This window comes from Syngnathus typhle, linkage group LG5, assembly GCF_033458585.1.
Source record: "Syngnathus typhle isolate RoL2023-S1 ecotype Sweden linkage group LG5, RoL_Styp_1.0, whole genome shotgun sequence".
Lineage (NCBI taxonomy): Eukaryota > Metazoa > Chordata > Actinopteri > Syngnathiformes > Syngnathidae > Syngnathus > Syngnathus typhle.
Window position 1 is genome coordinate 4,603,792 of NC_083742.1, and position 16,136 is coordinate 4,619,927.

Here is a 16,136-nt window from a genome sequence, read left to right on the forward strand (position 1 = left end):
GTTACTTCTGTCTACTGTTGCGCCGTTTGTCTGATTGTGGTTTGTTTCGTGTGTGCGTCGTTTGATTGATAGGTTTGGCGCGCTCCTTTAAGTTTTCCTCGCATTGTACGAGTTGACGTTACGCAGCGCCACGGCAACTAACGGTCGCCAGCAAATGTATTTTGTTGTCTCGATGACTTATGTTTGGTGTGTTGCCAAGAGTATTTCAATTATGGTTATTTAGTATAGCGGAACCGTTACGCGCAGTTAGTTATGTAATGTGTGTCGTCGACTCGTGTTGTGTGACGTCAGAAGTTGAGCGTTGACTTACGTGCTGTATTTCTGTCTGTTGCAGAACCACACACACACACACCCCACATACACACACACCCCACACAACCGTCACACAATAATCACTCATGTACACTAGACACACCTGCTCTCAGATCCTTATGACCAAACATGTGCTTATACCCTTTTGCCAGTTTGCCTGTATGCCCCTATCAGCCACAGTGCATGTTACGGTTTTGCCAATAATTCAGTAAAGCAATCAAAACTGAACCAGGACTTCCCTCCTGTGTTTTGACCGACACTTGGGGGGGGAAAAGAGCATAACCATCCAAGCCAATCCCCTATACCACAGGTGTCAACCTCAAGGCCCGGGGGCCAGATACGGCCCGCCACATCATTTTATGTGGCCTGCAAAGACAAATTGTGCATCAAATTCGTGTCATTACTAGAATTGCAAATTGTCTTGTTTTATTAATATATATTTTTTTAGATATTTGACCAGTTTTTACTCGTCTGATTTGAAAATGAGTTATTTGTCAGTTTGTTTTGTAGCTTTTACTGTATATAATATGAGGTGCTCATACATTTATTTGGGTTGACAGTCTTAATGGCCCTCCGAAAGAAGCTATGACTACAATGCGGCCCGCGAAAAAAATGAGTTTAACACCCCAGCCTTATACAGTCCTCAGGCTCCCCAACAATAGCGGTAGCAGTTTGCCTTATTTTATTGCAATGTTTTTCCTTATTCAGATTTGTTTCAAGACTACAGTTAGTTAGACTTCACTTTGATGGTTAATGCAGTTATTGCAATATTGTTGTTTTATCACAGTAGATTGGTTTATTTACATTTCAAAAACCAGAAGCCATTCATTTACAAATGTGATTGCACTTTAGTTTACATATTTAAATGTTCAGATATTAAGATGTGATAGACAGTTTTTGCATGATTTGAATGAGGCAAAATAACATGCTTTTTTTCTCGAATAGATTGTTATAATCATTTGTTTCAGATGTACTGTAATTATTTTCTGTATAAAAATTAAATTTGGTGTTCAAAACGTCTTTTTTCAAACTTGAGCCTTGAAAAAGAGGGGGTCGTCTTATAATCAGGGTCGTCTTATATTCGGGCCAATACAGTACTACAATACAATTCAACCTCATTTATATTGCACATTGAACAACAACTGCAGCTGAAACAAAGCACTTCACATATAAATATAACAATGATGTAACTGCAAAGACAGTAAAAGTTTTAGATTATAACAAATTAATATACAGTCGTAGTAGTAATATACTGTACATTAGGGGTGTAACGATTCATCGATACACATCGATTAATCGATATAATGCTCTACGATATATTGGCATCGATGCTAAACGTAAACATCGATTTATATCGCCGTGTTTGACCTCGGACATAAGACGCGACTTTATTTTGAAATCCAGTTCATTGTTGCTTGCTTCCTCTTTCCGGGAGCAGTGCGCAGCGTTGTTGTGAGCAGAGCAGGCACGTGAAAGGGGAGTCGACAACTAGTACGCGGCTCTTGGGCTGGTGCTATAATTAATTATTTTAATTAATTATAATTATATAATTATACTACAATACTCTTGTAATTTCCTAAATAAAGAGTTTGCAGTACCTTGTTGATTTTGCGTATGGATTGTTATAAATCAGGATATTGTTCTATATTTTTTATTTTAAAAAAATATATATATATATATATCGATCGTAGAGCACTATATTGTGATATATTGTGAATGAATCGCAGCAGGCTTTAAGATATCGGCAAATATCGTATCGTAGTTCTTTGTATCGATATGATATCGTATCGTGACAAAACCCACGATTTACACCCCTACTGTACATATAAAGTACCGTAATTCCGGACTATAAGGCGCACCTAAAACCCGAAAATCTTCTCAAAAGCCGACAGTGCGCCTTATAGTCCAGTGCGCCTTATATATGGACTAAATTCCTAAATTCAAACAGGCCCGAAGCATTGTGTCATGAAATCAAGCATAAGTGGCCTGCTGAAGACTATAAATCATGAATCAAAAAGACTATGGATCATTATTTTCTGATTATAAAGTCATTTGTTGCATCTGAAGTTGAAATAAAAAAGATAAAATGGAGAATGATTTGATTTGGATTAAAAATCTGACATGATGCATTAATGGTGCGCCTTATGGTCCGGTGCGCCTTATATAAGGATTAAGTTTTAAAATGGGCCATTCATTGAAGGTGCACCTTATAGTCCGGTGCGCCTTATAGTCCGGAAAATACGGTAGTTACACAACAATAGAACAATAACAACACAGTCAGTCAAAGGCTAAAGAATAAAAATGGGTCTTCAAATGACTTAAAAACTGGCAGGGGCCGGGGGCTTGTCTAACATACAAGAGGGAAGGGCCGGCAACAGAAAAGGCACGATCCTCTCCAAGGCTCCGCTCAGTCTCTGCACTTCCAGGAGCGTCTGGTCTTCAGACCTGAAGCGTAGGGGTGGAGCAGCTCGGAGAGCTAAACTAGGGCGAGGCCATTTAATGATTTATTTGATTTGGAAACAAATAGATGTACCTCAAAATTAACTGTAAAATGTACTGGGAGCCAGTGAAGGGAGGCGAGAATTGGGGTTGTGTACTTCCTTTTATGAGCTCCAATTTGGAGGCGAACAGCAGCATCTGCTCAGTCAGACTAGTACAGTGTATAGAGTAGGGATGCACCGAAATAAAAATTCTTGGCCGAAACCGAAAACCAAAAATGAGGAAACCAAGGCCGAAAACCGAAACACCGTAAGAAATGATTGTCAGTTATTAGAACCACAGCATTTATGGATTTATTTATATATTATATTAATATTATCTTTATAATATTAATATTATTATCTTATATTATATTATTTATATTTATATTTTATTTATATAGCATTAATTTTCAGCATTGCATGTTTTGCAAATCGCTATCCGTGGGTCTTTCCCTGAGATAGTGAAATCAGTCCACACCGCAGACATGCTGGCTCTTATCCCGTTTTCCCGCGTGCTGGCTGCGCTGTTTGCTCACGTCATCACAAGTTTTGGCCGTGTTGTTTCGGTGATTTAAAGTTTTATCTTCCGATTCTACTCTCAGTGAAGTCACTTAAATAATAACATGGAGCCTGAGCTTTTTGGATAAGAACAGATATGAATTTAATCGAAGGGGGGGTTCAAAACAAGATGCACAATTCCAATGCATTTCAATGGGTAGCAATTATATAGACTTTTGCGACTTTTCGCTGGACATATTTGGCACAATTCAAGAAGAATCTAGGATATGTTGACATGCAGATGACCTTGACAAGCACTCTGTGGTTATCTATTATTTATCTGATCTCAAATTCAGTGCAAAGTGCCGACTGCAGACCAACACTATCTCACACGTACTTTGTACAGCTGAGCTATTTGTGTACTCAAAACAAAAACCAAAACATACCTAAAGCAATTAGATCAAATTAAATGTACAATTTCATTTGGATGCTTTAGAATCCAGTTCAAATGTTGTAGCTCTTCTCCTGTCATTTGTACTTTTATGTAAGTAAAACAAAATGGCCTTTGGTTATGCAAGCCTGGAGAGCCTCTACTCCCAGGCTCTTTGCTACAGTAAGAGGCACAAGAACTGTCAGCCCTGATGATGCCAAAGAATGTGTGAAATCCAAATGAATTGAGAAATGCTGTTTAAATCCTTTTTTTTTTTTATATCCCATCTCAAACACACACACACTGTTTATCATTCTTAAAAACTAGGCTTTCACTAGATGTGGTGTTTAGCTACACACACTGCGTCTGATGTCTATTGGGCTGGACCTGTGTGCAGTGGAAAGAGAAAAGGGGGGTGGGCTCACCTCTCCCCTGTCTCGTTTATCTGTTTGACTGCTGTGACGTGTTGTGGCAGCATGACTGTTATTCAAATAGGGGCAGACCGTTTAGAACAAGACTCAAAATTCCTCCTGAGCCTCACTCGGTATTTTCTTGTCTGCTGCTACCGTGAAAACCAATTTTATTTGTCCTTTTTTCCCTCGGTATCAAATTGCAAAAATATTGGAAGGGAAAAAAGCTTATATGTGTCTGCGAGGCCCTTCCATGTGATCGAGGTTGATGCCTTTGTTGATGTGATATTATCTATCTTTAAAATGGAACAATGATAAGAGCTCAAGAATGCAAGTTTAATTTTGACCACCAGGTCAAACGGATGGTAAAGGAGAAAAAAAAGCATGATAAAGCTTATTGGCATTACTGAACCGAAAGTATTCAGCACAAAGGCTTGGAAATATGTCGCATGACAATTTTCACTTTTGAAGTCTGAATTTGAATTTAAAAAAAAAAAAAACGTCTGCAGAACCAGCCTGAAATAACAATTAATTCTCAAGTGTTTGTCCTTTTGTCACTATTTTATGCAAATGCTAGAAAACTGAGAGGAAATGTAACATTTAGCAAAACATAAGTGATGTCTGAAAAATATACAGTTAAACATTTTTCCTTTTCCTTAATGAACAAATATAGACACAAGACCAGAGAGGCACGAAAATAATAAAGAGACAAATAACGATCATAACAATGAAAGTAATTAAGAAAACATAGTAATAATAGCAACAACAAGAATTAATGGATGAATGGTGTTTTGAGGGAACATCTCTGGGAAAATTGCAAGAATGGCTACCAGGTGTCGTCATAATCAGTGATGTTGTCTTTTACGGAAGATCTGAAGATGTATGCAAATTTTAATGTTGCTAGGGATTAACGAGTGTCACAGCAAATAGATTTTAATAGATGATGTGAGAAGCCAAAATTAGTCAGAACATGGAAAGAAATAGGCTACATATATTTCTGGAGTTCTTCACTTCAGAAGGAGGTAACAAGGTAACAATTGTGCTTTTTTTCTGTAAACACAGAATATTGAATCAAATATTTGGAGAGAAAAAAATGGCCATGTTTTCTTTAAAATTGCTTTGGCAGAATCAGCCTGGTGAGCTGGTATAACCAATTTGGGTGGTTAAAAACAACTAAACCATCTGCCTCACAGTCATCAAAAGATTTATTATCACAACTGTGCTTCTGGCTAGGACTTAATCAAAACTTGCACAGTGCTTGGATAGGGGCCATTGTCATTCCCCATTCATAGCTTAAGCTGCCTGGCCATTTTTATTTGGGTGTCCTTGGATTCTACATGTCCCACATTCATGACAAACAGATTTGAACGAAATTTCCCTTGAACATAAATCCTGCTGAGCTGAATGCAATAATGCCATGGGTGTGTGTGGATGCTGTGTGGCTTGACGAACGGGATACCCTCACTGAACAACAGGATCAACCTTAGACCCCCCCCCCCCCCCCCCCCCCATCCTATACGCTGTAATATGTGGCACACATCTTTTATTAAGAGGCCTCATGTAGGCCACGTTAATGTTCACGTATCAAGGATACCGTTTTTAACAGGAATACATTGCAGTTCACGATACATTAGGATTCTTTGACGGGGTGCAGCATGCATATCTGATGGGGTCTGCCCATTGTTGTAATGTGCATTATTTGGTCTCTGCGTCAAAAGCACAGTGCGATCGTTCCTCTTCTCGCAGATACGCTGCATAGCAGTGATTGGTTTTCTACACGCCTCTTTGCTTTACGTTTTTAATTACGTGAAAGCAAAACCTTTCAGACAAAATGATCCACTTTCGCTAGTACTGCATTCGACGACACTCACCTTGACTGTTCTCCACTGAGGTAACAGATGTGGCGATCCTATCTGCCGACCACGCATCGTTGTCTGTCCGCTGAGAAACCATGGACATCATTGTCTGTAGCATTTTCTCCCGGGCAAAGTGTGATTTGTGTGCATCAGTGGATCTTTTGCGGGGGGCGCTTAACCTGGAAATCAGCGCCGCGATGTCTTCCTTTGCGCTTGAAATGATCTCGGAGTCGAAATCAGCGGTAGTTGGCTCATTTGGTGCAGAAAGAATTGTATTTGGGGGGATATAGCTAGCTATGCCAATAGCAGAAGACGGTGCTAAAGAGAATCTGCTCTCGGGTAAACGACGAGGCATATCTGTATGGAGGGTCTTCCAGGTGTCGGAGGCTGTGTCTGGCTTCCTGGAGATTGGCGACGCATCGTATGAACTGATGCGAGGTGCAGCTTCAGAAAAATCGATATATACATACAAAATAAATACCACAACCGACGATATGTACATCATTAAGGACGTTAATCTCATATTCAGTTTCAGCTCTCCATGTAAGCCCCAGTAACGGTCTCTCTCAGACCTTTCCCTGAATGGATGCGTACTCCACCATTGATGTCTCCCGGCGCGTACAGTGCTGTTTGTCGCTTCATGAACCACAAGTCATTGGTCTGCAACCTAACTTGGCTCAACACGCCATGCTCATTTACATCAGCCAATAGAAACCCGAGAAGACCAACGAAAAACCACCTTCCCGTTAGCTGATTGGACGGGCTTTATACCAGTCATTTCGAGAGCGCAAAGATCAGCAAAGAAAAACAAGATTTTTTTTTTTTCTCAAATTTATTTATTTATTTATTTATTTATTTATTTATTTATTTATTTATTTATTTATTTATTTATTTAAAATACCTTTACTAAGAAAATCAAATGTCCCATTACACATTGATAATGAATGAGTGAACATTTCAAACTAGTAACTTTTACATTTGATGCTTACATTTTAAATCCAAATGAACAACGGACGAAAGGTCCATCCTTTTAAACCCATCATGATTTTCAATTCGTCCAATTAGCAAATACATTTTGAAAGCAGAATATTAAAACACAAGACGTAGTCCATGAAAAGAGAATATATTTGTCAAATTAACTAAGCGTACATTTGATTGCGCAAAACCAGACGCTATTTGCCCTGACGCTAGAACTCGATTTTTTTTCTTCTTGGATCGCAGTACATTACTAGACAAGCATAGAGTTCATCCATGCGGTCAAAGTATGCCACTACGCCAAAATGATCTCAGTAGCTGCATTGAAGCATACGGACGGGAGATGGCAGTACAGCAATTCGTAAAATACAGATGGCCAGACCCCCAAACATTTGCAGGAAGTTGCGCAAGACAAATAGCGAGTTACAATGGCGCCGCTTGATCTGGATAAATATGCGGAGATCGCAAAACAGTGCAAATACCTTCCAGAAAATGACCTAAAGGTAAACCAGACAAAATTTGAATACATTCGGCAAGAAAAAGTAGTGTGCTTTTAATACTTTACTTAAATTGTGGTTAAAATGTGTTAATAACTAAGGCTAGCTTAAGCTAGCTAGTAGCGTTTAGCACACTCGATACGTTTGTGCGGCCAGGAAGTGAATGGAGCAAATGAAGATATGTCTTATATTAACAGATAAAATGATTAGACCCCGATGTAATGACTTGATGGTGGTGACTGCCATTTTGAGTTAGAAGACGGAACGTTTATCGTTTCAATTGCTGTGTGAACAGCATTGCTGATGTGTTTATGGGTAACACACAAGTGGTTTTCAATGACGAGTAGACATGCACTGTCACTGGCAAGTCAAATAACTAAAGGTCCATGTCAGGAAAGCCATGGTTTTACATTAAGGGCTATCGTGTGATGTACATTACACTAATATTCGCCCCAATAATAAAACTTTGACTTTGACTTTGAAATACTCAGAATTTGATTTCTCTAACTGACGTGCTCATTAAAATATCTTCCTATTCTCATTTAGTCAGACAGAAGCAAGATGCTGCGGTGAACAAATGTTTCTCGACCATTATGCCTTTACTATTGTATAGTATATGCCAGTATTGGATATTTATCAGTGTTATGTGTTGACAGCAAAATCCTCTGAGTTAATGTCACCGGTGTTGAGGGATATGCATCAAAACAGGCTTACAGAAAAAAGCTGTCACAATGATCTAGGAATTTCACACGCATTTGAAACACATTCAACGCCAAAGATATACTTTTATGTTTTTAAAGAATCCAGATGTCCAATCCCAGTTTTGAATCCTTTACATCTTTTACGTGGAAGGGTAAAAGAGCATCCGAAAATGGTTTTCATTGAATGAGTTTTAAAATGTGTTTTCATTTCAAACCATCTCTGTCTAAAGAAATAAGAATCCGTCTATTGAATAGCTTATCCTCACATTTGCAGAAATCGACTTGGTAATAACTTTACTGTTATAACGCTCAGTTTATGTATTCTTAAACTGTCTCTGAAGTATGCATATTCAATATGTTTCACTCTTGATAATAAAATGCCCTTACAGGTAAGACTAGTAGCCAACTAATCACAGCAATTAATTTGAATAGCCAAGCCGTTTATTTACACATATTTATTTGGCGTTGTATGTTTTGCTCGAAAATCCCTCGTCTCCCACTTCTTCCACTGGCTGTATGCTTTCTCAGGGATGCACATGCAAAGTACTGGTAATCCGGGTCATCTGTGATCTAAACAAAACCTTTTTGGGTGATTATGATTGACATGGCTAACCTGTTAGCAACAGAGTCAAAAGGTCTTGCTGCATTTCACCTAACATACGATGTAAACCTCTCTTTTATGGCAGCACGACGGTGACAATCGACCATCTACAAAGGAAGCACGTTGTCGCTGATGACTGATTTAATTTCTGATATAGGGATAGCCGTGTCTGGAAGCTAGCTGTAGTTAACACACACACAGGCTACCATGTCCTGCTGTGATACGATAACATATTGTATCGTCAACTATGCGTTATGGAGAGCATTAGTCAGTGAACTCGTGTTTAAAAGCAAAACACAGTTTTTGAATCCTGCAGTTGACATTGAGCAGCAAGAGCAGTCACTCGCGACCATGCACAGAGTAGTGCATTTCATAATTCGGGCATCACAGAACTTAAAGTAACACATCACATATTCGTCACAAGCTCTTAACACTAACACTTAACAATAAAACTCTTTGCTCACCTAGGTCGTTACAATTTACTGTTCTAATTTACAGTGCTTTGATTTGAATGTGTAGATCAAATTATGCATATTTGCGAAGCAAGACAAAATGTTTTGAATAAAGGTTAGATAGAAAACAAATGTAAAAACCAATACAAGTGTTTATTTTAGTTTTCTTTAGCACAAAGCAGTTCCCTAATTTCACTCATAATTTTCCATATTGAGTATTAGTGGAACTCACCATAGCGTAGATTTTGGTCTCATTTTCAAATGCACTAAATATTCACAGCAAAAAAATAAATAAATTAAGGCCTTAGTATTGCCTTCGTTTTCAGATGATCCATCTTCATAAACCAGTTGGGTATACTGCTACAAAGTTTAAAACAAGTTAGGTGTCACATCACCATAATTATCGTCATTATTAATTTGTATATACTTTAAATAAACTGTAAGCTACTAATGGGAATATACAAGATCAGCTGCTTGTTGCTGCGATTTTCCGCAATTTACATATGATACCATTAGTCGACTAATCGCAATTACCGTTGGAGATTAGTCGACGAACAAAACAATTTGTGGAAGCCCTACAAATGCGTACATAACACTTTAGTAGTTGCTTAAAGCAATATGATGTCTGTCTGAACCCTTACCACCTGTACAGCACTTCTGTTTTTTTTCTCTTACACAGCGATTATGTGACTATGTGTGTGACCTCCTGCTGGAGGAGTCTAACGTCCAACCTGTTTCTACTCCAGTAACAGTATGCGGGGACATACACGGACAGGTGACATTTCCAGACATTAAAAGCTCGTGCAAAAAATGTAGAGCGTGCGTGTGCGTGTAGCTTGATGATATATGTGGTGTACAATATTTTATCTAATATTGCCCCCCCCCCCCCCCTTTGTGCCAGTTTTATGATCTTTGTGAACTCTTTCGAACTGGTGGCCAAGTTCCAGATACAAATTACATATTTATGGTTCGTATATGTTTTATATAAATATAACACAAGGGTGTCACCATTGACTTTTTGATAATAAGATTCTATGATCTTTAGGGAGACTTTGTTGACCGAGGATACTACAGTTTGGAGACTTTTACCTACTTGCTGGTGCTGAAAGCCAAATGGCCAGACCGCATCACACTTCTACGTGGAAATCACGAGAGCAGACAGATTACGCAAGTTTATGGCTTTTATGGTGAGATGAGGGAAAAGTATTTACCAGTTTTTAACCTGATGTGATAAATACAATAAATTATTTTGCCTTCTGAACAGTAATCACTTTAATTTTTGTTTTTTCCACAGATGAGTGCCAGACCAAATATGGAAATGCTAATGCCTGGCGGTATTGCACCAAAGTGTTTGATATGTTAACAGTGGCAGCTGTAAGTATTAGTTCAATATTATTTAATACCTAGACTTGAGTCTGATTTAAAGGGGAAGACAATCCAAAAATTCTCTTCGTAATAATGTTCTGTGCAACCCAACTAGTCAAAACACAATGTTTTGATTAATGCTTTGTTTGTGGAATATGAATTAAGCAGGCAAAATCGATCGTTTTTTTATCGATCATAGAGAGCAATGATTTTGCCACTTGCTGTCAACTGAAAATAATATCACAGTTGCCAGGTCTCACGTCACAACCAATTACTGCGCACCAGTTTTCTGAAGTTGAGCCGTGATTGGTTGTCACCTGAGACCTGGCAACTGTGATGTCATTTTCAGTTGACAGCAAGTGGCAAAATACCTGCCCCCCTGAGATGGATAAAAACAGGTGATTTTTGCTGCTTAACTCATATTCCACAAAGGCAATATAATCAGAATGTCATGTTGAGAATAGTGGAGCCACATGCAACATGTTATTGTAAAGAAAATGTTGGATTTAACAGTCAAAAAATATGTCCATTCAAAACTCCCCTTTTCACAATAGTTGTCTGTCAGTTCCAGAATTTGACACTTATGTAAACTGGGTCCACGGGTGAAGAATTCTGTGAGGTTTCAAATATTTTTCTGTATGTATTTCAATTTTCTCTGCTACACATGTATATTTTACAGATCACAGATCGGCCTAGTCCCTCTCATTTGCAAATAAGAGGAATCCACTGTATTTGTTTTGAGTTGATTCCAAGTTAATTATGGAGGACTTGAGCTTACTGCCCAGTGAAGAGATCAATTTGGAATTAATGAATTCAGTTTGAAAACTTGGTGCAGAAAGCAGGAAGGTCTCAAACATTTTGGCATGATTTTTTGCAATATCAACAGGTTTATCAGAACCAGACAATATTGTTTTAATGAAGACATGGGCAAAAACGTTTTTATAGGCTTCCCTTAATTAAAAGTACATTTTCATAACTTTCCAGACTGACAAAAAGCCCGGCAACTTGTCAAGCCAAAGTACTTTGTAGCTTACACATCCTTAGTAAGAGCTACACAGTTGTGTTTAAACTATCGCTGCATTCAGTATGATTTTCTTCCCATTTTTCCTCTTTTTGCTAGCTAATGGATGAACAGATCCTGTGTGTGCACGGAGGCCTCTCTCCTGACATTAAAACCTTAGACCAAATTCGGACCATTGAGCGGAACCAGGAAATCCCTCACAAAGGAGCCTTTTGTGATTTGGTTTGGTCTGACCCTGAAGATGTAGACACTTGGGCCATCAGCCCTAGAGGAGCAGGTTGGCTCTTTGGTGCAAAAGTCACAAATGAGGTAGGTTGCATCAAACACTGACTGATATTTGCAGGGAAGTTAATTTTCATGTCTACTAACTGGATATATTGTATGAGTATGGAGGGGACATTTCTTCACCCTAAAATGGGTTATTCTTAGTTTGTCTCCCAGGTGTTTATTTCTTGCAAATTCCAAACTTGAAATATAATACTGCATAACTAGTATGATTTAATTAAAATCTGTTGGTGAATTCAAACAATAGCTATGGGTAGCAAAAGCTTGCATCAGTGTCCATAACCTGAAACTACAAGTCCCAATTCTTCTAAAAGATGAAAGCATAAACAAAAGCAGAATACAAAGATTTCCCTATTCTTAGCAACCTAGCCTGTACCCAATTGAATACAATACAAATATAACTTTTTAAAAATTGTTTGTTTATTTATTTATATGCAAACATCTACGCATTTTGAATTTGATGCTTGCAACGTGTCCCTAAAAATAAAAAGCTGGAACAGAGGCACTGTGTTGCATCTCCTTTCTTTTTAACAACACTCAATTGGCATTTGGGAAATGAAGACAGTAAATGTTGAGGATTTGATGGTGCAAGTCTTTCCCATTCCCATGCTCAACAGTTCGGAGGTCTCCGTTGTTGTATTTTGAGCTTCATAATATGCAGCACATTATCAATGGGAGACTGTTCTGGAGTATTGGCAGACCAGTCCAGTACTGCTTAACTACAGTGCCAAGGTGTTTTTACACAAGCAAAATATGGCTTGGCTTGGCTTGGCATTACTGAAATATACAAGGATGCCCCTGAAAGATATGTTGCTGCTACAAAACCTCTAGTACTTCTCAGCGTTATTGGTGCCTTCAAGTTACCAATGCCACGGACAGTAACGCACCCATATTACCAATAACAGATATTGGCTGTTAAATTGCACCGTGTATTTACATGTACAAAAAGATGTTTTGGGATAGTAGTTAGAAAAATGTTGTGTAAGCTTAGCAAAACTATCGGTGAACCTTATTTGAACCTACATCTGTAGGTAGTGTTGTCACGAAACCAACATTTTTACTTAGATACAGTAATTTTCGGACTATAAGTGGCGGGTTTTTTCATAGTTTGGGTGGGGGGGCGACTTATACTCAGGAGCGACTTGTATATGTTTTTTTTCACAAATTCTTACTTGATCATTACCACATCACTTACTTACAAGTATAGTTGACCACTTCACATGCTTTGATATCTTTATCTTGAACATATTCAAAACATGAAAAATAGAGAAAAAATCAAATACAGTAATTAACACTTTAAAGCGCTGTATCCTCTGGACATGTCCTCTGTCACCAGGATGACATAAAGGATGAGAAATTTGATCGATAGATCTAATGATTTGGAGTGACAACAATGGTTTGATAATATTGTTGTTTATGTGATAGTTATTTAAAATATAGTTTATATATCGTTGTATGGGCTTGTGGAATAATTTGAACTGCGGCGCGGCACACGGCATTGTTGACAAAGGACGATCGATGGATTTAATGAATTGGAGTGATACAGATGGTTTTATAAACGTGTTATTTATGTAATAGTTTTTTTTTAATAATGGAATGTTACGTCAGGCCCGTTCTCAGCTCCTCGTTTGTGTTTGTCACGTTAGCATACCGTATCGTTTAGCCTGTGTTCTTGGTGTTGGATTTTGTTGAATAAATTGCCCCCCAAAATGCAACTTATACTCCGGAGCGACTTGTATATGGGTTTTTTTTACATTTTTGGGCATTTTATGGCTGGTGCGACTAATACTCCGGGGCGACTTATAGTCCGAAAATTACGGTACTATACCTGCATAAAAAATCTCCATACTGGTACTAAAGTGGTACCCCGAAAAAATCTAAAAATCAGCAGAAGTTGCAAATATTAAAACTATTAAACAAAACTGCAAAACTAAAGATACAACCCGAAGAAAATTAAAAGTTTTGGAAAGGCCCAACCACAACCAAGTCTGACTCTCGCTTCCCACAAGAGCATCTTTATTAAGAGAAAAAGGGTGGGGGTGACAGTGGACAGAATAGACAAGTTAAAGCCCTTGACCTCTAGATTAGCAGAGCAGGGGCTGTTTTACGACATTGTGTAGGATGGGACAAGCTAGGTTATTTATTACTGGTTACACACCAACATAAGCATAAAACTAATCTACCTAGGTTATTTATTACCGGTTACATACATTCCAACATAATCATACGATCAAGATAGTTTTGGAAAACCCTGACAATAGTAGTACTATGCTGTCGCATATGTATGTTTTTTACAATGTGAAGGAGGACGCGGAATGACCCAGCAAAAACCCACGTAATCAAGGGGAGGATTTCCCCACTCCACACATATAGCCTCTTCACTTTGAGTTCGACATGCTTTTTTCTATTCCACTGCCTTCCTATTATGATTATTTTAAGAACAATTGTAGTTATACTGGAATTTCCTTATCCCTTCATTATTAATAGCAGCTTTTAGGTCGCAGTATATCAAAAACATTTCAAAACGTGATATTGACTCATACAATATGCATATCGCAGACATGCAGTAATTTGTTTATCGAATTTTATGCCTTTATCTGAACTTGACTAGTTAGACGCAAACTTGAATGTGCATCGCCATTCAATACTTGAATATTATAAAGGTTAATTCCAAATAATTAGCTAGGAATACATTGAGATTGCTTATTTTTCAGCATGAAAGAATTCTTTCATTAGATAGTCAGTGTCATTTCTTTAGGCACATGTTAAATATCGCAATATTCAACAACCATATTGCATGTTTTTCCAACATCATGCAGCACTAGCACCTTTTAAATTATTGGGATTTTAGCCAGAGAGCTGTTCTTGTCTGATAATGTGTTCTTTTTTGCCCCTAATACTTATTCATTTCTGTGTCTTGCCCAAACCCTGCAGTTTGTCCACATCAACAATCTGAAGCTGATTTGCCGGGCACATCAACTGGTCCATGAGGGTTACAAGTTTATGTTTGATGAGAAGCTGGTCACGGTGTGGTCGGCTCCCAACTACTGCTATCGTTGTGGCAACATAGCCTCCATTATGGTCTTCAAAGATGCTAACACAAGAGAGCCAAAGCTCTTCAGAGCAGTGCCTGATTCTGAAAGGGTCATTCCACCTCGGACAACAACACCTTATTTCCTGTAAGATGATGAAATCCAAAACATTATTTGTTGTTGTTGTTTTTTCCAGTGCAGACACCAAGGAGAGTGGCAACAGCACTTGTGAGTCTGTACGACTTTTGTAGTGTAAATGTAAAGTATTTACAGTGCCAACTATTGTTTATTTCCCCCTGTACATTTGAAGCCATGTATCTGCAGCTTGAATCTTAAGCCCTTCACCTCAACCTGGATGTTTGCAAAAAGCTACCAGAACATTTGATCAATATAGGTCTGTTCTACACATTTTACACTATCCATTCCATTAAAAAAGATTTTGGCTTATGGATGGAAACTATGATCAATCAATCGTATCTCTGTCAATATTTATTGCAGTCCTTCTGTATCCTAATTCTCAATGTTTTTAGGCCTCTTGCTCTCTCTATCCCATTCTCTATCGGAATTGACAAATATCATGATCTCTGACTGCTTAAACAGCAGTTTGGACTGTTGATATTTCTGTAATGAGAAAACCAACAACCAACTATTGAAAAATGTACATTCACATGGAAGTTAAATATTGCTGCATGAGCTGCTGTTTTAATATAATTGATTGATTTTGTTTTCCAATGAAGCAGTGATACTGTAAACTGCCTCACAGATTGGTAACTCCTTTCAGACGTTCAGTTCTCATTTGGGGCTTAAATCACAGATATTTCACAGCTAAGTAAGAGAATTTGCTTGCTGAAGTCCACTGACGGTTGTAAAATGTTCATATTTGCAGATCTCTGTTTTACTTTACAATAAAAACTTACTGGTCTGAGAACTAAGTCCTGTTGTTGTGATTTGCACGTGACAATTTTACAGTGGCATTCCTGCCGTTTGCTGCGTTTTGTCGTTTGCAGCGCGCTTGCTCCTGTCAGCCATCGTACAATCAGGAGTGATGGGTCCATGAGGCGTCGTGTATCGTTTCGACACATTGCCAAACTGTAGTGACACTGTCGATAATGTGTCGCTCACTGCTGACACCCGCTGGAATTTAAAAATACTACAGGCAACCTAGTTGACAGACGACTGACACTGATTTGATGACCTAGTATATACATTAATTAATTTAAG

At 38.3% G+C, this 16,136-nt stretch overlaps 2 protein-coding genes across 2 annotated transcripts in view; one reads left to right on the forward strand and one right to left on the reverse strand.

Moving 5' to 3' along the window:
- Nucleotides 1–6,653, reverse strand: part of LOC133153652 (multiple epidermal growth factor-like domains protein 9) — an 80,792-nt gene extending 74,139 nt beyond the window's left edge. The window contains exon 1 of the mRNA XM_061277601.1: nucleotides 6,002–6,653. Coding sequence (XP_061133585.1) covers nucleotides 6,002–6,509 — 508 coding nt within the window. The 5' untranslated portion in view covers nucleotides 6,510–6,653. The remainder of the gene's footprint in view (nucleotides 1–6,001) is intronic.
- Nucleotides 6,654–7,324: 671 nt separating this feature from the next.
- On the forward strand, nucleotides 7,325–15,847 carry ppp6c (protein phosphatase 6, catalytic subunit). Its single transcript, XM_061278599.1, has 7 exons — nucleotides 7,325–7,464; nucleotides 9,892–9,987; nucleotides 10,114–10,179; nucleotides 10,258–10,399; nucleotides 10,507–10,586; nucleotides 11,698–11,907; nucleotides 14,818–15,847. Exons 1-7 carry the CDS (start codon nucleotides 7,390–7,392, stop codon nucleotides 15,064–15,066), a joined length of 918 nt encoding a protein of 305 aa, XP_061134583.1. The 5' UTR covers nucleotides 7,325–7,389; the 3' UTR covers nucleotides 15,067–15,847.
- Nucleotides 15,848–16,136: the final 289 nt, after the last annotated feature.

What these genes read in the sequence shown, in the direction of transcription:
- ppp6c (XM_061278599.1), top strand. Translation starts at nt 7,390, where the DNA reads ATGGCGCCGCTTGATCTGGATAAATATGCGGAGATCGCAAAACAGTGC. An exon ending in TTCCAGAAAATGACCTAAAG is followed by an intron (nt 7,465 to 9,891) that starts GTAAACCAGACA and finishes TCTCTTACACAG; the next exon opens with CGATTATGTGACTATGTGTG. An exon ending in GCAAGTTTATGGCTTTTATG is followed by an intron (nt 10,400 to 10,506) that starts GTGAGATGAGGG and finishes TTTTTTCCACAG; the next exon opens with ATGAGTGCCAGACCAAATAT.